This window comes from Aspergillus versicolor, assembly GCF_001890125.1.
Source record: "Aspergillus versicolor CBS 583.65 unplaced genomic scaffold ASPVEscaffold_8, whole genome shotgun sequence".
NCBI classification, from domain to species: Eukaryota; Fungi; Ascomycota; class Eurotiomycetes; order Eurotiales; family Aspergillaceae; genus Aspergillus; species Aspergillus versicolor.
Window position 1 is genome coordinate 1,458,318 of NW_024467531.1, and position 19,294 is coordinate 1,477,611.

Here is a 19,294-nt window from a genome sequence, read left to right on the forward strand (position 1 = left end):
CATTGTTCCGAAGAACTCGCCAGCATTCTACCTGATCAGCCAACTCAAACATTCTAGCCCGGAGCAGAGTGAGGGAATTGCCAACCAAACTATTCGCAACTTCGAACAAATGTTCAATGAAGGTCGGGCCAGCCCCAGTGACCAAACACAAGACGGGGAAACATTGATAACGGTGTGTGCTAAACTAATTCAACATGTGCTTTTAGACTGACAGGACCAGGCCCTATTTTTTCGGATATTTTGTTTCCCGAGTACCTCATTACATATCGGCTTTCTACCGTACTATCCGATCCTGCGATATCTCGCCGACATAGGCTGTCCAATAGAAAGCGCATCGAATTCCCCGGGGGACTTGATTAACTGGATTACCCTCAGCTTTCTGGTCATGTACAGGACAGATATCGGCAGTGTTATCACAAAATTCACTGAAATTGGGGCTCAGGTCACCGATAGAAACCTGTTAGGTCTAGACTCTCAACATTTTAGATTGGCGTTTATACATAACGAGGAATGTAGGTGATACAAAAGCTTATGTTGCGCGAATGATATCAGAGCTAACTGCGGCAGCATTTATGATATCAGACGTTACTCGCGCGATCTTGTCTCAGTCTGAGACTGAGCTTAAAAGGCTCATCGAGTCAGCAAATGTTTCCCCTGATGAATATAAACTATGTGGAATGTGTTTGAGCTGGGCTCCTGGTCTTGCGATTTCGAGTCCATGTCTGTCGTTAAGCCCTATGACCTTGTGTCGCTGTTACAAGATGCTGTACAGCATGGCTGCCCGGAGTCCGTTAAACTTCTCCTTGATTATGGCTCCCTGGTTGTCGATTCAACAGTTTGGGTCTGCCATTCTAACGAGACGAAGGGCAGGATTGTATTCGACCCTTTCATAGCCCGGCGAAAGCACTTACTGGAACTGGCCAGGACTATGCTACCCGAATACTCACAAGAAGAGCTCCGTCTCGAACGTGACCTTTTGCCTGACTCAAATGCTGGGGAGATTCACACTCAGCTTACACAACATAACATCCTTGTGCCTTCATCGCTCCAGCCATACATTTATACGTGTTATCACGTTGCATCCGTATTTCATGGTCCAACCCTCTCGGTAGACGATATGGAGTTTCTGTATACAGCTGGATTCCGCGATATTGACGTTCCTGATAGCAATGGATATACACCCATAGGCAGGGTAAATCTTGTTTCTTTGAGCGAGCACTCGTTCGAAGAGTACATTGAAAGACTACAATGGTTTGTGGGTAAAGGTGTGACTCTGCACTCTCCGCCAACAATTACAGGCAGCGTGCCGTCCCATCATATTTCCAGAAACATAACCTACCTTTTGTTACAAACTTCACTGCTCACCCCCGAAACCTCTATCGAAGGCCCCCATTGTTTATGGTCCAAGTCCATTGGTACTCATAATCGTGATTTGATCGGACTAGTATATGGATCTGGACACAAGGACAATTGCTCTTGTTCCTGTTCAATGGCAGGCTGCACTCCGGTCTCAATGGCGTTGCGCGTTATATTCGGCGGGCCTTGGGATTATGATCCCACGTGTCGGCGGAAGCCAAAAGAAAATGGATTCTTTCTTCAGCAATTCATTCTGGGTATACCAAGCTTTGCAGCTGCTGCGCACGATGTTCTTCGATTCATTACGTTTACCGATCTTGGATTGACCCACACCTGCTGCCGTTTCAATTGGAATGTCAACAGAATAGAAGACGTACCCTTCGATGGAGAGGAAGCAGCCGAAATTCAAGACGAAGAGAGACTGCTTTTTGTTGATTTGGAAGGACTATTTGAAGATATCATTCGGGAATACGATCAGCTCAGAATCCCACTGCTGGAGTATATCCGCACTCGTTGGTGTCGTCGTGTCCGGGAGTACCTTTGGAAGAACGGCGAGAAGATAGATTCTCAGTCTCTTTGTAATTATCTGGATCCGGACTTTGCGCGTCAATGGGACGCATGCGCGATCCCAACGCAGTCAATAAGTTGGGTTTAAAACAAGGCGCAAAGGTCGGGTGTTTCTGCGGTTTCTTCAGTTGAAACACATGTAACTATACTGGTGATCAAGAGCTAGGGTGGTGCAATTTATGCCGATACTACTCCATAGCCCTTTTCCTATCTGCGCTGCCAGCTCAGCCATATCAGCCATTGGTGCAACATCCCTCCCTAGTCGCTCCTTCCATTCTCCCTTGTTCTCATATGCGGAAGGCGCGACTAACTGTATAGACACCTGCCTAAAACGGTCATATATGGTACATGCCCAAATAGGAAGGACCCTGATCGGGCCGTTCCTTCGCATCTCGCTAGGATTAATTGCTAGGGAAGGAGCGATGTGAGCACCAGGAAGAGTGTACGTACTAGGTAGTTGCTACACCAAAGACCGTACTGGTCAACTGTATACTGACTCGCAATGGGCCCATAACTAACCCAAATGGGAAAGGTACGGGCCATCCCACTATCCGTAGGCTGACATGAAACCCAATGTAAGACTTCATCTCTTCGCATCCCCTCTGGTCAGGCATTTTCTTTCCTTGACTACCATGTCAGACCCTATTACACTCGTCTGCGATAGCCGGTTTCACCGGCGCATCACCCTCGACACTGCCCATGGGCCCTTATCTGTCTCTTTCGCCGATATAGGCTGCCCAACGGGTCCCACGCTACTGTATCTCCCTGGCATGTTCGCGTCGCGTTATCTTGGAGTTCCCATGCACGTCATGGCAGAGCGAGCTGGTGTTCGCATGATTGTCGTCGATCGCCCGGGGATGGGCGGTTCAACCGAGGTGCCACTTGCAAAGCGTTTTGATGTCTGGGTTGACCTGGTTCCGCGGCTGTTGGCGCATCTCGAGATTCAGCGCGTGAGTCTGGCTTCGCATAGTTCGGGCACAATGTACCTTTTCAATACATGGGCGAAATGTCGGGATTTTGTGAATCCGGTTGTTTTCTTATTAGGTGCGTATTTCTTTGATGTAAACTTGTGCTGGGAATGATTTATTAACTGTGCTACCAGCTCCGTTTGTTGATATTGCCCATTCGCGCGTTACTTCATTGCAGGTTGCCAAGTATATACCGAATAAAGCATTCGATTACTGGCACCTTATCCCGCGTTTCTTCGTCACGCAGGCTAGTCCCGTGTTTGCCTCGAGTGGTGCCGTGATGCGCCAAATGTCAAAGTCATCTGGCATAGGAACTAGCCAGGCAAATGAAGACCGCACGTTCCTGGACGAGAATTTCAGGCGCATTGAGCGAGATTATGGCGTTCCAAAAAAAGAATCGGAAGAGCTATCCCGCTTGGCTATCCAGTTCATGTTCACGGAGGATACCGTTGGTGCGAACAGCGAGGCGCTGCAGTGTCTTCGGAAGGGTGAGGGGGGTGAATGGGGTATTTGCGGAGATTATGCTGCCTGTATTAAGGAGTTGGCAGAGCTGGAACGGCAGCGGGATGGTGAAAGAGCCACTGTCAGGACATACTTTTCCGAGACGGACGCCTTGGTAGGCAGCCGAGGGCAGGAATATTTTGAAGAGTGCTGGAAGGCATCGGGGGATGGAGTTGACTTTGAGTGTAAAATGGTCAAAGGGACTGACCATGACACTGTAGCGCAGTCTGTGGGAGTATGGGAGGAGATATTCTCTTTTATACGTTGATATGTCTCTATATAGTCTAAATGACGGTAACGATACTCCGCTTTCTTGTCCAGCATATCATATTCTCCAGTATTCTTAGGATGTTCATTTTGGAAATGGCCATATCCGTCTTGCCTGCTGAAATACGTCTCGGGCTGAACGCACAGGTCCTTCTGCTCCCTGTCATTTATGTTTATCACTGCTACGAGGAGTATGGGACGTGCATATCAACTGCCCCCAACGCCAACCAGGGCTTTCCAACTCAATCCGACAGCCCAACACAGCCTCATTCACCGACCCGTCTGGGGCCAAACTGGGATCGTAATCCCAGCGCCCTGGACCTTGCTACGGGAATTTAGACAGTCGCACTGCTCGCATTAACCATGGTCGGTGGCTGGCAATCCCCAAATTCCGTCAAGCTCCAGCCAGCCTCATATCGACACCTCATGTTCAATCTATGACGGACCATGAAATTGAAGGCACCCAAGGAGGACCATGAACTCCCGTTAATGACTACAAATTCCTGTCGGTCGCAGAGCCCAATTGTCGACAAGGAAGACCAGCCGAAGCGAGGTTTCCTGCAAAGATGGCGCTATGGGTGGAAGGTTACCCTTTCCCTGGCATCAGCAGCCTGTGTCGTAGTTCTCGCCTTCAACCTGGGTTTCCTATCGTGGGCTGCTGCTCGTCATCGTGTCCACGATGACCAGGGAGTTCTGTATGAAGGCAAATGCGACCATGTACGGCATCTAAGCACGGGTATCCATTTGCTCATTAACATCCTGGGCACGATCCTGCTAGGCGCCAGCAATTTTTGCATGGTATGCCGGATATCCCTATTTGTTTTATTATTCTAACTGAATAGCAATGTCTGTGCGCGCCCACGAGAAGGGACATCGACAAGGCGCATGCGAAGGGCAACTGGCTGGATGTCGGTGTCCCGAGTATTCGAAACCTCCTCTACGTGTCTAGATCAAGGTCATTTATGTGGATAGTCCTGGTTCTCTCATCATTCCCTCTCCATCTTGTGTAAGTTGCGATGGCACCTGGCTGCTGTTCTTCCTAACGTCCGTGCAGCTACAACTCCGCCATCTTCTCTACCACGGCGGGATATTCGTATACAATATTCGCTGGTCCCAATCCTATTGGGAAAAGCGGTCCTCCGAATATCACAACTAGTGGCCTTTCTGATGAGGTACAAGCTAACCTGAGGAGATTCTACAACGATGCACGCGATGGCTCCAATGAATATGAACTGATGGACGGCACCGAATGTATAAACGCCTACGCAACAACTTATCAAACCAAGTATGGCGACGTTCTCCTGATCCCTCCAGCTGACAACGACACCAATCAATATGCCGTGGTCGATGGTCAGAGCGTATTCGATCCCTCCTCGTATACAAGTTCTCCAGCCCCCTCCGGCGACCCATTCCAGTGGCTATGCCCCCCAGCTCCGAACGCGTCTTGCAGCTCCTATGTACCCAGCCTTCAATCACAGGCTGACCAGGGCAACTGGATTGTCCATGTGGATTCTGGTGACTACCACGCAGATTCCTGCCTCGTCCGGAAAGTCCCGGAGCTGTGCAAGTTGCAGTACTCTCTAGCGCTCACGATAGCCGTGATCGTGGCGAATGTCATAAAAGGAGTCATCATGCTCTATATGGCTATTACAGCAGCAGAGCCGCCCATGTTGACCACGGGGGATGCAGTTGCTTCTTTTCTGCACCAGCCGGACAGCATCACCCTGCGCAAATGTTTGGTTACCGAGAAGGAATTCCAGCTCAAGAATAGCGACCCTTTACACGGGAGGCCGTATGAGCCTCTTGCGTACAGCGCAAAGCCAAAGAGATGGTGCTCTGCAGTGTCGCGGTCGAGGTGGTGGATCATTTCTTTAATGTAAGCAAGCCTGGTCTGTTACAGTATAAAAACTGACAAGTCGGAATAGATGGGCCCATTGCGCCTTTGGCTTCATCTTCTTGCTGATCGTTACGGTAGTAAGTGACGGAGGTGCAGCCTGGGATGCCGAGTTTGGCGCCATCAGCGCTCAAGCCATAATCAGAGCCGGGGACTGGCCCACGTCTGTCGTCGGCAATACCATTATAGCCAATATTCCGCAGCTTATATTCTCGGGTCTCTACTTCTCCTTCAACGGTATCCTGACCTCCATGACCTCCGCTGCAGAATGGAGCAGATTCAGCCTCTCACGCAGGGGGCTGCGTGTATCCTGGAATCCACAGGGCAGCCAGCGAAGCAGCTATTTCCTGTCACTACCATATCGATACGCTATTCCTCTGATGAGCTGCTCTGCGCTTCTGCACTGGCTTATATCGCAGAGCTTCTTCCTGGTGGGGATCGATGCTTATAGAGTGGGCGGTGGCCGCACACCGGAGAACGATGTCATGACTTGCGGATATACCCCTCGTGCAATTATATCGGGCATAGGTGTTGGTATCTTCATGTTTATCTGCCTTATTGCTGTGGGTTGCAAGAAACTAGCATCTGGCATGACTGTTGCCGGGAGCTGTACCTTTGCAATTGGTGCCGCGTGCCATCCGATGTTTAATCCTAATATTAGGGAGAGCAAAGTCTTGGATCCACCAGAAGGAATTGAATTTATGCCTCTGAAATGGGGCGCTGTTCCGGTTGATGGACCAGTTGGACATTGCGCATTCTCTGAGAAGAGCGTCGAGATGCCCCAGCAGGGGAATCTGTATCAATAGATTTAATTGGCAGTCTATATTTATGCTACATTTAGTTGTCACGTATATGAGCAGGAGGGATATATTGCCAAACTATATATGCTAAACAGCAGTCATATTCGTCCATCTGGCCCTCAACGAATGCGCCGCAGCCTTGGGCCGTCTCTCCCTCGTAAATACACCCTTCTTATTCCCATCAACGCGGGTAATACCGACATTGGTCTGGAAATCCGCGAAGTTCCATACATGCTCGCCCACAACGGCCTCCACGCGGTCAAACACCCGTTGGAACATATCCAGAATGTCTACCTGGAACTCCTCGCTCCACATCAATCCAAACACGGAGTGCAGGCCGGGGAGCGTATCAGCGCCGTACTCTGAAAATATAATCGGCTTTTCAGGGTACTTCTCCGTCCACCCGTCGACTTCTTCTTGGAGTGCGAGTTCGGCCTCCTCGAGGTCCCCAGTGTTGTAGTACCATCCGAAATACCGGTTCAGGCACAACACATCGAAAAGATCTGAGATCTTGTCCAGTTTGTATGTAGCATCACCGACATTGGCAAATGTAATCGGTCGCCCGGCTGGATCCAGGCTACGTGCAAGCTTCGTCAACGGCTCGAAGTAGTCGCGCGAACCCTCTTCAAAACTCGCCGGCTCATTCATGATGCTCCACATCACAACGCTGGGGTGGTTCTTGTCGCGCGCGATGAGCTCACGGATTGCCTGGGCGTGTGCTCTTTGCGTGTTATTATTGATTCCCTCCGGGCTGAACGTTGTCGCCGTGCCGCCTTCTTCGCCCGCCATGAGCTGCAGGTTCAGTCCCACAGCCGCAGTCTCGTCGATGATGACGATTCCCTGGCGGTCAGCGAATTCCATAACCTCTTCCGCGTAGGGGTAGTGGCTTGTTCGGAACGAGTTGGCGCCGATCCAGTTGAGGAGTTGGAAGTCGTGGACTAGGTATGCCTGGTCGTGGCCCTTGCCGCGGACAGCGCTGTCCTCGTGCTTGCCGAAGCCTGTGAAGTAGAAGGGTTTGTCGTTGATGAGGAATTGTTTGTTGGATACTTTGACGGTGCGCACGCCGACGGGGAGTGTGTATGTGTCGAGCACCTTGTTGGAGGCCGAGGTGAGGCTTACGGTGAATTGGTAGAGATAGGCTGCGCCGGGTTGCCAGAGGTTCACAGAGGGGATTTCAGCGATTCCCTGTGCGCCGGAGGCTGAGGCGACTTTGTTGCCTTCTTCGTCGGTGATGGTGATGGAGATTTTGCCGTTGGTGCTGTTGGAGGACTTGATGGTGTAGTTGAGCAGACCAGTGTCGCCGTTGACGTCTGGGACGACGGTGACGTCTTGGATGTGCTGCTTGGGCACGGAGTAGAGCCAGACAGAGCGCGCGAGACCGGCATAGTTGAAGAAGTCGTGTTGGTACGTCTGCACGCGCTTTCCGGTCCATTCGGAGACTTCAATGCTGCCTGGTGGGATAGTCTCGTGGGTTAGTTCGTTGTTGACGCCGATTGTCAGACGGAATTTCTCTCCAGCAGGGACGAGGCTTGTGATGTCTGCTTCGAACGGGGTGTATCCGCCCTGGTGCTCGGCGACGAGCTTGTCGTTGATGTACACGCGGCCGTGGTGCGTTGCGGATTCAAGACGGATGAGATACTGCTGGTCAGACCAGCCCCGGGGGATGATTACATCGCGCTGGTAGTAGACCCAGCCGACGTGGTCGTGGATGGACTTGTCCGTGAAGATGTCGTTGTACGAGGCTGGGACGGGGCATTCGAGGCCCTTTGGCAAGGGGCCTGTCCAGGGGGTTGCAGTTGAGTTGTCCTTTCCTAGGGCAAACTTCCAGATACCGTCGAGGGAGACGAGGTCTCGGGTGGTTGTCTGCTGGGGCTTCAGTTGGATCAGGAGAGGATCCTGGGCCTGGCTGCGGGCATAGTGCTGGACAGGGGGGAGAGAGAGAGACGAAGGGATCAGTGAGAGCAACGACAACCCTGCGAGGAGCTTCATGGCTGCGAGACAGCTGTTGTGCTTGTTCTATCCAGTCTTCCACCAACATGACGTTTATATAGCTTAACGGCAAATGCCCTATGAGCTCACCGGCTACTGATCCCCTTGGCAAACGGCAGCAAATTACCCTCCATTTGATGATATTCGACTCCCACCGAATCAAATCATCGTGCCCAGAGGCCCTGCGCCGTTCCCTGCGTCGTTCCCCGCGGGGACAGACCTGGGGCGCATGTCAAAGGCTGTGGAGAAGACAAGCGCGGCGTCTGAGTGCCAGTTCAAGACTCCAACCAGGGATATCAATTACCGCCTGGCTGCTATTGGTAGAGACTGCATACTTCTGTTATTGTTATCCGTGCTACCCGATCTCTCCACATCAATACGACCTGAATCATTCCACTTGCCCTACGGTGTCACCACGACTCCCAAGTAACCAGACAGAGGTCACAGCATCTCTCCCCTCGCAATAAACCCCAAGGAACTACACTGCTGCCCAAAGAGAGTGAACTGGAACCGCTCGTCGAAAACGGCATATTCAAATCCCCTCCACATCCCGACCCCCTCATACAAATCCCGCATCTCCGCCTCGGTAAATCCATGCTTCCCAATCGTGTCCAGCACACCTCCTTCATGCCCTGATTCTTTCAGGTCAACGTCATGGCCAAATTGAGCACTCCCCGGGACCATATCAAGCACCACACAGACACCACCGGGCTTCAACAACTCACTGAACCGCGTCAACAGCCTCCCAGGCTCGGCAACATGGTGCAGCGCCATCCCGACAACAATGACATCAAAGGGCGCGAGAGTTCCGCTGGGGAGCGGATTATTACCCGCACCCACACCCGCAGTATCGGAACCAGAACCAGAGTAAGACTCAGCGAGTAAATCGTGTTGGAATCCTTCCATTCGTCCTGGTTGGAGGCCCGGTCCGTGCGCGTCGAATATTTCCCGCGCCGCTTTATTATACTCGGCCACCATGTTGGCTGATAGATCCAGGCCGATGGTGTGTGTTGCGTGGGGGGCTAACGCCTGGATTACGATATCTGTTAGCTACTGTGCTACTTGGTATTGGTATTGGGGTAGATAGATACCTTGGACACCGTCCCAGCACCGCACGCATAATCCAATAGCCGGACCTCATCTCGTAAAGCAGGAGCAGTGTGCGAGTCAGTGTTTGGGCCGCCGGCTAAGGTGCTACTGATCCAGCCGCGGCGGCGTTTGAGTTCGGCAATAACTGCGGCGATGAGCTCGCCAAAGTCGGTTTGGTGGTTGGAGGCGACTTTGCTGGGCGTCCGTTAGTTCGTAACTTTACGGTGTGGATCTGTGGGGGATGTGGAGGAGAAAACCCATCCGTCTTCCGTACTCAAAGTGCTTGCGGTTTGTTTCTGCAAGGTCGGCCATTTTTGCTGGTTGAATCGCTCTGAGATGAGTGAACCATTCTCTAGATGTAGTATGGATTGTTATCATGGTGTTGATATAGGACTTTACCGTGAGTACCTTGACATTCGCGTCGGAGACTTCGGAGAGTTTCGTGCAGCCATTTAATTCTGTCATTTAATTTGTACTTAGGTAAATAGCGTGGCTAATTCTGTTAGCCTACGAACCGTGCTAATTCTCGCTTTACCGCTGTTATTCAGTTACGCAGCATAGGGATTACGAAGGACCTTGACAACCTTCGCCTTCACCATCAAATGCCCCTTCTCCAGAAACGGGACCCCGCGGTCTCGCGCGACAGTGATATTCTCCTCGGTCGTCTCATGCAGCTCGTAGTCGAAGAAGATTGCAAAGTACGCAAGGGTCAAGTACAGCTTTGCGTAGCCGAGGCTGTCCAATCATTAGCTTGCGATTTATATTTGGAAAGGGTTAACATACTTTATGCCCACGCATTGTCTGGTCCCCTTGCTAAAGGCAGTGATGAATCGCGTTAGATTGTCGCCTCGTTTGGTGGCTTCGATCCAGCGATCTGGGTTGAAGACTGTCGGGTCAGGGAAGAGGGTCGGGTCCATGTGGACGAAGTAGCTGGACATGGCTAGGGGGTTCTAGATACTATTAGCATAGAGCTTTGGATGGATTAGCTAACGTACTCCGGGGGGAATGCTGTAGTTCTTGTACATTAGGGCCTCTGTAGGTGAAACTCGCGGAGAGCGTATAACAAGTCCGTGAGAAAGGCGCTGTGCTTCATTGACCACTCCAGTCTGTTATCAACCTCAGTACTGATAATAATCATACTTTAAATCAAATTAGGATGGAAATAACTTACCAGGTACGGCAGCTGTTCAAGCTGAGCCAGAGTAACACCTCCATCCATAACCCCAGCTCCGAGCTCCGTATCATCGCAACCACCGCCGTAGCAGGCTTCACAAACTCAAACACCCACCGCGGCGCACGCCTCATGACGGTCAACACAAATGGAAACAGACGCGTGATGTGGTCCAGCTCCTCAGTCTCCATAATCGCCACACGCACTTCACTCCGGAAACTCTCCGAATCGAGGAAGCCGAAGCTCTCGCCGTACGAGTAGTGCGTGATTATATCAGTTGTGAGGGCTGCGAATGCTGCGAATGCTGCGCTTCGGCTTTGCTGCCCTTGTTAGAGGTTGAGTGGAACCCGTGCAGGCGTTCCATGAGCCGCAGGATCTTGGCCTTTATCACCGGGTCAGGGCTGTGATGGAGCGTTTGGAGAAGAAGCTGGCGAGGATGCCGCGTCTGAAGCGGTGGTGGGCGTGGTCGACGGTGGCGATCATAGACTGTGGGGAGCCGAAGAGTCCGACGAAGTTGGGGTCTTTGTTCAGTTTCTTGCTGTTGGTGTAGATGGAGTCGTAGTAGGAGGAGTCTTTGATGTGGATTTCGTGGGGGGTGATGCGGACGATGGGGCCTGTAAACATCCAAGTCAATATATATAAACGTAGACGTCTCAGAAGGAATAGGGAGTGGATACCGTATGTCTCATGCATCTTCTCCATTTCCCAGAGGAACTTTCCGCCCCGGACGACATCGTGGTAGATCTCGACGAGGCCGGTTGCTGCTGTCAGTTTGGGGCCGGGGAATCTGCTGAGCGGGTGGAAGTGGAGACGGTAGATTGTTCTGGCCAGGAAGAAGGCTGCAAAGAGAGCCAGGATGGCCAGGTATAGAAACTGGAGGATCATGTTGAGTAATGATCACTGAGGATAGTTGTTGAGGTTGATGTTGAGGCTAATGAGGTGTTTCAAATCTCTAAATAGCCAGCTCGATCTCGTCAGGTTGCACATGGACTGCTGGGAATATCCGTTCATTCTACTATCACCCAGTAATGCAATGGCTGTGCTCCCAGTAGTCATTATTATACAAGCTGGTTGGCGTTCTCACCAAAAGCATCCAGATCTTGCTAGTCTATCATTCACCCAGTATTTCTGTGTTATGCCTCTTGTTACCTCTTCAGGTCTATCTATGTTGAAGATTCCACCTCTTCTTAGTATAATCTTGTTATTTCCTCTCAATACCTGAAGTCATGAAGCTGAGATTGCCTTCCTCCAAGATGTGTTACTCTGTCCATGAATATCGACGCAAAAGGCTTCAGAGGTTTCCTCGCTGCGCTATATAACTGCACTCTCTTGTTTCTGTTTTTGTCTCTGTGTCTCTCAGCTTCTCCCCCGTCTGATAGACTCAATCAGCTCAATTGATCTTCATGGAGCAAGCATCAGCAAAAGACCTCAGCGAGATTCTCGTCCGATTCCTCCTCCGGTTCGAGTACGACGACAACGAGCGCCTCTCCCAGGCCGAGCTTGAAGCCATCTACAACTTCGTGCTCCCATACATCCCGGGAAACAAAAAGATCGTGCGTGAGATGGCCGACTACGTAGACTGCGCCTTCTCCTTCCTCCTACTGGAGATCCGCCAGGCAGTGGCACTGTACGACGCGTTTCAAATGTCAATGGACAACATCCCCGTCGAACAACACGACAGCCTCCAGGGTCTGTGCGCGCAGCTCTCGGCCGGCGACAAAGTGCAGCACCCGGTCTGGGGCGAGTTCTTCAAAGCAATCCCCCTACTGCTCAAGGACTACGGACCCTACGTGTAGACAACGCTGTTACGCGGCGCGCTGGAGTTCATCCAGGCGACTTGCCTTGAGTGGACCCTGTTTCGGGGCCACGCCGACTCGTATCCGAGCTATATCCGGCGCGTAGGGACCAGTCCAGACTTCCATTTGCTTCCCCGAGGCTGAGTTCCCCAGTTCCCCCAGGAGAAGTACCTCTCGCTCATCGCGTCCCTGGAGGCCGAGTCGGAGGACTTTGTAGCGCTAGTCAACGACCTGTTCTCGTTCTACAAGGAGAGCGACACTCCATTTGAACGGATCAATTTTCCGCTCAACGAGGCGGCATGCAGCGGCCGGGGTGGAGGTGCTAAATGAAATGGTGGAGAAGGCCGCCGCGCCGTGGGAGAGAGTGCAGAAGATTCTGAATCTGGGCTCGATGAACTGCGACGAGCAACTGTACGGTCGTGTCCACGCGTTCTTCAAGGGCTACGTCCGGTACCACCTCTCGTGCGCCCGATACGAGATCGCCGGCCTCTGCGCGGAGGCGGGAAATGAGGAGCTCCATCGGTTCTACCAGATGAGTGTTGTGGCAAAGAACGGGGAGGTGAACTAAGTACAGAGGTACTCCAAGGAGATAAATCAGAACCAAGGGACTGAGTCGGACTCCCCGAGCAGACCACAGTGGTCGAACTGCCAGATCGAGCAGGATGCGCGAGAACCAAACTCAACCAAGTTTTTTTCTTCGCTTTGATCCGCGGTTGCTGGGCAATAGTTTTTTGCGTGGGGCCAGATCCAGCCACCATTGAACACAGTTGATGAATGATAAACACCCTGTTGCTGTGGCTGGTTAGACTCGCCGATCGGGTCACTTTCTCTGCACACCGTCGTCGAGTGTTATCGACTGCCTCTGCCCCCTGTAGGCATCTGAATTCTACGTTGCAAACACTGAGGCTGTGGTCGCCGGTCTGCGTGGTGACGCTACCATTGACGTAGCTGGTCGCACAGCTCTTCCCTCCTTGCCCGATGCCTCTTGCTCCCTGCTCCCTCGTCAATTAGCCTCGGACTAAGGCCGCCCTTAAGTGCGATCTGCGCGCCCAGTGGCCCCTGGCCGGCCGAAATCTGATCGTGGCCCAGTTCCAGGCAGACAGCAGTGGGGTGACAACGCCACCTCCTCCTATGAAAACTCTCAATCTCTCCAGATGGATCAGAATTCCAGATTTCGGGAGCTTGCTATCTGCTCTATGACCTCAGCTGGCCATTGGCTGTGGGGCCTGGCCGCCACGTTGGTCGAGCGCTGCGGTCTGCGAGGTGAAGCTCTTCGCACTAGGCCCAATCATCGTCGCCACCCGACCCTGAGTAACGAAGCAATTCCAAGGAAACTCTGGGAGAAAAAAGAAAAAGTCAAAGAAATTGTGGCCGGTGGAAACACCGAGGGTTCACACGGGGCAGGCACGGCCCAACCAGCCTGCTTTGTTGTTCTGCGCCCTGAGCTGCTGCCGGTTTTTAAATAACGACTCTTCCCTTCGTCACTCTTCGCTCGCTTTCTCCCTCTGCATCCTCGCGTTCCCTTCAAGCTCTCAGTCGCGTTATCTGCTGCAATCGCGTTGGCCATCCTCCCATCACTCTTATCCCTTCATCCCAATACACAATGAAGTCCTTCGCCCTCCCCATGGCCCTTCTGGCCTCCGTCGGCCTCGCCGGCGCCCAGGTCTCTGTCAGCCAGTGTGCTGTAAGTTTGAAGCTATCGCAATACACAATTTTCATATGCTGACTCTGGCAGAACATGTGCCTGAGCAACATGCTCGCCAAGGCCGACACGCTTGGCTGTGACAAGGGTGACCTCTCCTGCCTCTGCGAAAGCGAGAACTACCGCTTCGGTATCCGCGACTGCACTTCTCAGGCCTGCCCTGACGATGATGCTGCTGCTGTTGTCCGCTCGGCTCTTGACAAGTGCCCTGAGGGCTCTGCCGCCAATGGTGGCTCCGGCTCTGGCTCTGGCTCTGACTCTGACTCTGACTCTGAGCCCACTAGCACCTCTGGCTCCGGCTCTGACTCTGACTCCACTGGAGGTGCCGGCGCTACCTCCACCAGCGGCTCTGACAGCGACAGCACCAGCACCGGCGGTGCTGGCGGTGCCTCTGGCTCCCCCACTCCCACCGGAGTAAGCTCAACACATGTACCCTGCTATTGACCTTGATGCTAATGGAGTATAGTCCTCTGGTGCTTCTTCCACCCCTGCTAGCAGCACCCTCGGCACCTCGGCCTCCACCTCTGGTGCTGACTCCACCTCCACTTCGTCTGGCAGCGACTCCTCTTCTACTGGCGGCAGCGACAGTGGAAACGGTGGCAACGGCGATGACAGCGGCAGTGGCAGCGGCGGTAACGGTGGTGACAGCGGCGAGGGCAGCGGCGAGGGCAGCGACTCTGATGCTGGCACTGGTGCTGCTACCCGCATGGCCGTCTCCAGCGGTGCCCTTGGTGCCCTCGGTCTTGCCGCCATCCTCGTCCTGTAAAGGATGGACTTTGATGAACATGTTATAGCCTGTTTTGGGCTTACTGGATACTCTTTACGCTAATGATGTATGGTGAAGATGACTACTGTTGGGCCCTAATATGTATATTTTATCACGGGTTACGCTGTAATGGCCATTGGTAGATACTCTTACGCGTCGATAATTAATTCAACTGATACGATCTCTATTCTATCTGCAGTAGTCTGTCTGGTAGCCTGCCTGTATTGGTTAGTACTCAATGCTTTGCCATAGTTGGCATCTTAATCCTCCCGTCATGAATTATTCATATCCTGATACCTTGAACTTATGATCGAGAATTTTGTCAATTCTGCGTCGGCAAAGTGACAAGCAGATATATTAATTATTGACTTGGCCATTTAAATATATTTCGAGTGCAAGATGCCGAAATATTAGACTTTGGAGTTAATTGACTGGATTGTACAATTCAGTAAATTCAGTGTGTATATATATATATCGAGAACAATATCTCGGTTGCACGTGGTATACGTCAAGTACTTTGTCGCAAACATCTCATCCCTTATCCCAGGATCCAGGCTATAACACCGTACTGAGTTAGAATTAGAACAGTCTACAAGAAACCCTGGTTCTCTCCGATAGAGGCAGAATGGCTCTCGTGGACAGGCGTGTGAGGCCTTGGTCGCATCGTTTATAGAGTATGATATAACATCTACGTATGATGTCAGCCCTACATATTATTTATCAATTATCTGGTTGGATGACCGTATAACTCATAATTTGCTGTTTTACCTGAGTGAGTGATGACCCACTGCGACCGACTTGGATCTTTCGAGTTCGAGTCGGGTCTGGCGGACTCTTTATGTAACCGAGGCGCATACAAACAACGACTGTTTTACAGTATAGGTAGGAATTGAAAAGGCTCGAGTGCGGCCTGGCAAACAATACAATCGTGTCTACGCAAATGTTGCACAGTGGTGTACAGGTGCGCTTGACTCGGAGAGAGTGTGCCGGGGAGCAAGGTCTTGTGTAAGGTCGGTGGAGAAGCGGAAGCGGCGGAAGCTTCAGATGATTCAGGTCAGTGATTTACAGCGCGAGTAAACTACGGTGTACTTTGTATTTCTTATTATATCCTAGGTGGACTGAGGAGTGTTCGATCGGGTCCTGAGACTCGGAGAGTCGGAAATCGGCATTAGTGGACACGGTCTGGTCTGGATAGCCTCCATAGCCCATACTCCATACTGATACATTTGGCGGAGCGCGCCGCGATGGAGCCTTGGTCCTCAAGGCGACGTGGAATATGGGGAAGGTGTCTTATTATTGATTGGCATCGTGGTGGCTTCGAATGATGGAACAATATTAGAAACATTTCGGCCTCGATGTTTTCAGGGGCAAGTTCAAGGCTGATGGAATAAGGCGCCAAGTGACGATCATAATGGGGTTTGGAGCCAAACATGGGGAACTGCTGCAGCCCTGAAAAACGGCTCTTTCAATAGCACCGAAGACTATGGGGCAGCACTGAAAGAAAACCGCCGGTCAATGGTTGGTTCCTGAGTCTGGTGGAGTTTATTGATATCCACCATATGTACACGGAAGCACGTCATCTTCTTGTCAGGGGACGGTGTAGAATACTGGAGCTTCAATGTCAATGGGCAGGTTCGAACTGCCTGTGACTGATTTTCGTTCCTGAACCGGTTATGGAGAGACGGAACCAGTCGTGGCAGAAAATCATCACCAGGGGAGGCAAGACTACTGGGGTATGCTGCTCCATGGAAGGGGAAAGGAGATGCAGTGCTTGCGTGTTGGACTGGCACGGAGAGGTATAAATATACCTCTGATCTCGTCGAATGGTTTGGTGTTCATTCGCATCTCTGAGAACCATTTTAAACATACCTCAAACTTACAAACCGCCATAATGAAGCTCTCTTTCATCGCTGCTCTTGCTGTCCTCGGCACTGCCGTTGCCGTCCCTGCCGGACCTACCACCCAGGTGAGTCCAATATCCCCAAGTTCCGCTGCCTAGTACTTTGTACAAGATGGACTGATGGTATTTCAGCTTAAACCCGGCGCCGAGTGCAAGAAGGACGGAAGCCTTGGTATCTGCCCCACCAAGGTCTGCGTTGTATGTATTCCCTGTTGTAGTGTTTGGTCTTGAGACATTACTGACCTTTATATAGCAAAAACCTGACCAGAAGGTTGGCCACTGCGAATAAGCAGCAACTTCGAAATTGATTCAGCGGGCGCATGGGGAATTTGATGGATAACAGCTGTAGTTGAGAACAGCCCAACTACAGCGAAGTATATATTGGACATGGTGCCCGGGTGCTGTTTGTATATATTAATAGCTCAATCAAAACTAATTTGAGACTTGTCCAGTGTGTGTGTGTGAAGTGTTGATTGTTGCCTGGTGATGCTTGATGCTCGATGCCGTTCATGTGATTGTCTTGGCGCCCGTGCAATGACGACAGACGTACTTTGTAGCCGCAGAGCCTTGCCAGGGGAAACGGAGCATTACGCAGGTGGTGAAAGGCGGTGGGCGAGATCCTGTCGTCCGGCGCCAGAGTCTGGGTCGTTGGATCCTGCAGACGGATCAAAGGCAGCGAGCAGCGGTCCGTTCATCCGAGTTATGCTGGAAGATTGACGAAGGGAGAACTGGTGTGAGTAGAAATGTGTACAGTGTAGATACCAAGTGGTGAGTGCCAACAGCCTGTGCACACGACTGTGGACTGGCTGGCGACCGGCACTCCGACGTCTGGAGAGACTGTGGGGAGAGGTGGACACTGGACTGCCTGAGGACTGCCTGAGGCGGCCGGAGAAGCAATGATCCGAACCGAGCCGAGGCACAATCGGCCTGCTGCTGTTCCCAGATTCGGCTTTCGGTGCTGTCACGGCCTGCTCTTTTTCTCCTTCGTCCTCCGTCTTCCTCTTCAAACGGTTGTCCAGCTCTCAATTCCTCTTCTACACTCCGTCTCTTGTTACTCTCCCGGTCCTTCAGCGTGTTGCGGCTCCTCTGCACCGCTATCTCCTTAACCCGCCTCTAACCCGCCTCCGCATCTCCCCGCCATCATGTCTTCCGCCGAATCCCCCACCTCGGACACCGTCCAGGAGTCGCTCAAGGGTACTGAGTCCAAGACAGTTAACCAGACCGCTGCTCAGCTTCGCTCCTTCGCCGCTGGCGGCGCTGGTGGTGTCTGTGCCGTTGTTGTCGGTCATCCCTTCGACCTGGTCAAGGTGCGGATGCAGACGGCTGCCCAGGGTGTCTACTCGGGCGCCATTGATGTGGTGAAGAAGACCATCGCCCGCGAGGGCTTGGCTCGCGTGAGTAATTGAAGATCGGAATTCGTGATCATGCAATTGACATGTGCAGGGTCTCTATGCTGGTGTTTCCGCTCCTCTGGTCGGCGTTACGCCCATGTGTAAGTGGCGGCTCTCAAATAAATTCGCCGACCAAGCTAATGTTTGTGGATTATAGTCGCTGTCAGCTTCTGGGTATGTGCTCATGGAAAGCGACTTTTGTCGCGAACAGCAATTGACCGCATCTAGGGTTACGATCTAGGAAAAACGCTTGTCAGCAGCCTGTCTGAAGTCAAGGTCCACAACAACACTCCGCAGTACACAATCGGCCAGATTTCTGCTGCTGGATTCTTTTCCGCTATCCCCATGACTCTCATCACTGCTCCCTTCGAGCGCGTAAAGGTGCTTTTGCAGATCCAAGGGCAGAACCCCCCGCCACCTGGTCAGAAGCCCAAGTACTCCGGCGGTGTGGATGTTGTCCGACAGCTGTACAAGGAGGGAGGAATACGCAGTGTGTTCCGGGGAAGCGCAATGACCCTGGCTCGTGACGGCCCCGGCTCGGCTGCCTACTTCGCTGCCTACGAATACATCAAGCGGTCGCTCACTCCCAAGGACGCGGAAGGCAACGTGACCGGTGATTTGTCGCTGCCAGCTGTTCTAACAGCTGGTGGTGCTGCTGGTATTGCCATGTGGATTCCTGTCTTCCCCGTCGACACAATCAAGTCGCGTCTGCAGAGTGCACCGGGCAAGCCCACAATTGGTGGCACCATTCGTGCCGTCTACGGCAATGGTGGATTCAAGGCGTTCTTCCCCGGGTTCGGCCCAGCCTTGGCCCGTGCCGTTCCTGCGAACGCTGCCACATTGTAGGTTTCACGTTTATCTTTATCTAATTGGCAGACTGCTAACAATTCATTAGTGCCGGTGTCGAGATAGCCCACAATTTCATGAAGAAGCTATTCGACTAAATAGATGTCTTTGAAGCGACTGGAGAGTGTCACGATATCCATTATTTGCGGCGTTTCTTGACATATTTTGATTCCTTGTTTAGAGTGAGATGTCTTTGAGCATTGTAAGCTTGTGCGAGACTGTTACTTAGACTTGCGATTTTGGTTAGAATACCCATGCCTGCGGGTTTTTCATTTCCATTATACTCCTGTG

General features: G+C 52.1%; 11 protein-coding genes across 11 annotated transcripts; 8 read left to right on the plus strand and 3 right to left on the minus strand.

Annotated features, from left to right (window-relative positions):
• Positions 1–319: 319 nt before the first annotated feature.
• Positions 320–2,029, plus strand: ASPVEDRAFT_834581 (uncharacterized protein). Its single transcript, XM_040817394.1, has 2 exons — positions 320–512; positions 568–2,029. Exon 2 carries the CDS (start codon positions 671–673, stop codon positions 2,009–2,011), a length of 1,341 nt encoding a protein of 446 aa, XP_040670930.1. The 5' UTR covers positions 320–512; positions 568–670; the 3' UTR covers positions 2,012–2,029.
• A 526-nt stretch (positions 2,030–2,555) lies between these two features.
• ASPVEDRAFT_86534 (alpha/beta fold hydrolase) lies at positions 2,556–3,660 on the plus strand (the record flags this gene model as incomplete). Its single annotated transcript, XM_040817864.1, has 2 exons — positions 2,556–2,967; positions 3,026–3,660. The coding sequence occupies 2 exons, from the start codon at positions 2,556–2,558 to the stop codon at positions 3,658–3,660; spliced, it is 1,047 nt and encodes a 348-aa protein (XP_040670931.1).
• Positions 3,661–4,106: 446 nt separating this feature from the next.
• ASPVEDRAFT_893455 (uncharacterized protein) lies at positions 4,107–6,359 on the plus strand (the record flags this gene model as incomplete). The annotated part of the gene is made up of 4 exons (XM_040818586.1): positions 4,107–4,457; positions 4,502–4,665; positions 4,714–5,535; positions 5,585–6,359. 4 exons carry the CDS (start codon positions 4,107–4,109, stop codon positions 6,357–6,359), a joined length of 2,112 nt encoding a protein of 703 aa, XP_040670932.1.
• Positions 6,360–6,413: 54 nt separating this feature from the next.
• ASPVEDRAFT_44695 (uncharacterized protein) lies at positions 6,414–8,463 on the minus strand. Its single transcript, XM_040813113.1, has one exon. The coding sequence runs from the start codon at positions 8,340–8,342 to the stop codon at positions 6,441–6,443; it is 1,902 nt and encodes a 633-aa protein (XP_040670933.1). The 5' UTR covers positions 8,343–8,463; the 3' UTR covers positions 6,414–6,440.
• On the minus strand, positions 8,447–9,781 carry ASPVEDRAFT_44696 (class I SAM-dependent methyltransferase). Its single transcript, XM_040813114.1, has 3 exons — positions 9,706–9,781; positions 9,434–9,626; positions 8,447–9,371 (listed from the first exon to the last, which is right to left on the minus strand). The coding sequence occupies exons 1-3, from the start codon at positions 9,741–9,743 to the stop codon at positions 8,784–8,786; spliced, it is 819 nt and encodes a 272-aa protein (XP_040670934.1). The 5' UTR covers positions 9,744–9,781; the 3' UTR covers positions 8,447–8,783.
• Positions 9,782–9,949: 168 nt separating this feature from the next.
• On the minus strand, positions 9,950–11,487 carry ASPVEDRAFT_74574 (cytochrome P450; the record flags this gene model as incomplete). Its single annotated transcript, XM_040816264.1, has 7 exons — positions 9,950–10,166; positions 10,215–10,381; positions 10,427–10,537; positions 10,603–10,697; positions 10,730–10,917; positions 10,994–11,216; positions 11,280–11,487. 7 exons carry the CDS (start codon positions 11,485–11,487, stop codon positions 9,980–9,982), a joined length of 1,179 nt encoding a protein of 392 aa, XP_040670935.1. The 3' UTR covers positions 9,950–9,979.
• Positions 11,488–11,915: 428 nt separating this feature from the next.
• ASPVEDRAFT_834622 (uncharacterized protein) lies at positions 11,916–12,615 on the plus strand. The gene has a single exon (XM_040817396.1). It carries the CDS (start codon positions 12,006–12,008, stop codon positions 12,396–12,398), a length of 393 nt encoding a protein of 130 aa, XP_040670936.1. The 5' UTR covers positions 11,916–12,005; the 3' UTR covers positions 12,399–12,615.
• Positions 12,616–12,729: 114 nt separating this feature from the next.
• ASPVEDRAFT_86540 (uncharacterized protein) lies at positions 12,730–13,420 on the plus strand (the record flags this gene model as incomplete). Its single annotated transcript, XM_040817865.1, has 2 exons — positions 12,730–12,957; positions 13,274–13,420. The coding sequence occupies 2 exons, from the start codon at positions 12,730–12,732 to the stop codon at positions 13,418–13,420; spliced, it is 375 nt and encodes a 124-aa protein (XP_040670937.1).
• A 581-nt stretch (positions 13,421–14,001) lies between these two features.
• On the plus strand, positions 14,002–14,866 carry ASPVEDRAFT_31581 (CFEM domain-containing protein; the record flags this gene model as incomplete). The annotated part of the gene is made up of 3 exons (XM_040810503.1): positions 14,002–14,082; positions 14,134–14,514; positions 14,567–14,866. The coding sequence occupies 3 exons, from the start codon at positions 14,002–14,004 to the stop codon at positions 14,864–14,866; spliced, it is 762 nt and encodes a 253-aa protein (XP_040670938.1).
• Positions 14,867–16,757: 1,891 nt separating this feature from the next.
• ASPVEDRAFT_86542 (uncharacterized protein) lies at positions 16,758–17,055 on the plus strand (the record flags this gene model as incomplete). Its single annotated transcript, XM_040817866.1, has 3 exons — positions 16,758–16,832; positions 16,899–16,964; positions 17,020–17,055. The coding sequence occupies 3 exons, from the start codon at positions 16,758–16,760 to the stop codon at positions 17,053–17,055; spliced, it is 177 nt and encodes a 58-aa protein (XP_040670939.1).
• A 641-nt stretch (positions 17,056–17,696) lies between these two features.
• Positions 17,697–19,291, plus strand: ASPVEDRAFT_834856 (carnitine:acyl carnitine antiporter). The gene is made up of 5 exons (XM_040817401.1): positions 17,697–18,160; positions 18,210–18,258; positions 18,315–18,331; positions 18,386–18,999; positions 19,053–19,291. Exons 1-5 carry the CDS (start codon positions 17,909–17,911, stop codon positions 19,099–19,101), a joined length of 981 nt encoding a protein of 326 aa, XP_040670940.1. The 5' UTR covers positions 17,697–17,908; the 3' UTR covers positions 19,102–19,291.
• Positions 19,292–19,294: the final 3 nt, after the last annotated feature.

Coding starts and splice junctions, on each gene's coding strand:
- ASPVEDRAFT_834622 (XM_040817396.1), top strand. CDS start 12,006: ATGGAGCAAGCATCAGCAAAAGACCTCAGCGAGATTCTCGTCCGATTC.
- ASPVEDRAFT_834856 (XM_040817401.1), top strand. CDS start 17,909: ATGTCTTCCGCCGAATCCCCCACCTCGGACACCGTCCAGGAGTCGCTC. Junction 18,161..18,209: donor CCCGCGAGGGCTTGGCTCGC/GTGAGTAATTGA, acceptor TGACATGTGCAG/GGTCTCTATGCTGGTGTTTC. Junction 19,000..19,052: donor CCTGCGAACGCTGCCACATT/GTAGGTTTCACG, acceptor ACAATTCATTAG/TGCCGGTGTCGAGATAGCCC.
- ASPVEDRAFT_44696 (XM_040813114.1), bottom strand. CDS start 9,743: ATGGCCGACCTTGCAGAAACAAACCGCAAGCACTTTGA. Junction 9,627..9,705: donor ACAAACCGCAAGCACTTTGA/GTACGGAAGACG, acceptor ACGGACGCCCAG/CAAAGTCGCCTCCAACCACC. Junction 9,372..9,433: donor GTGCTGGGACGGTGTCCAAG/GTATCTATCTAC, acceptor ATCGTAATCCAG/GCGTTAGCCCCCCACGCAAC.
- ASPVEDRAFT_834581 (XM_040817394.1), top strand. CDS start 671: ATGTGGAATGTGTTTGAGCTGGGCTCCTGGTCTTGCGATTTCGAGTCC.
- ASPVEDRAFT_44695 (XM_040813113.1), bottom strand. CDS start 8,342: ATGAAGCTCCTCGCAGGGTTGTCGTTGCTCTCACTGATCCCTTCGTCT.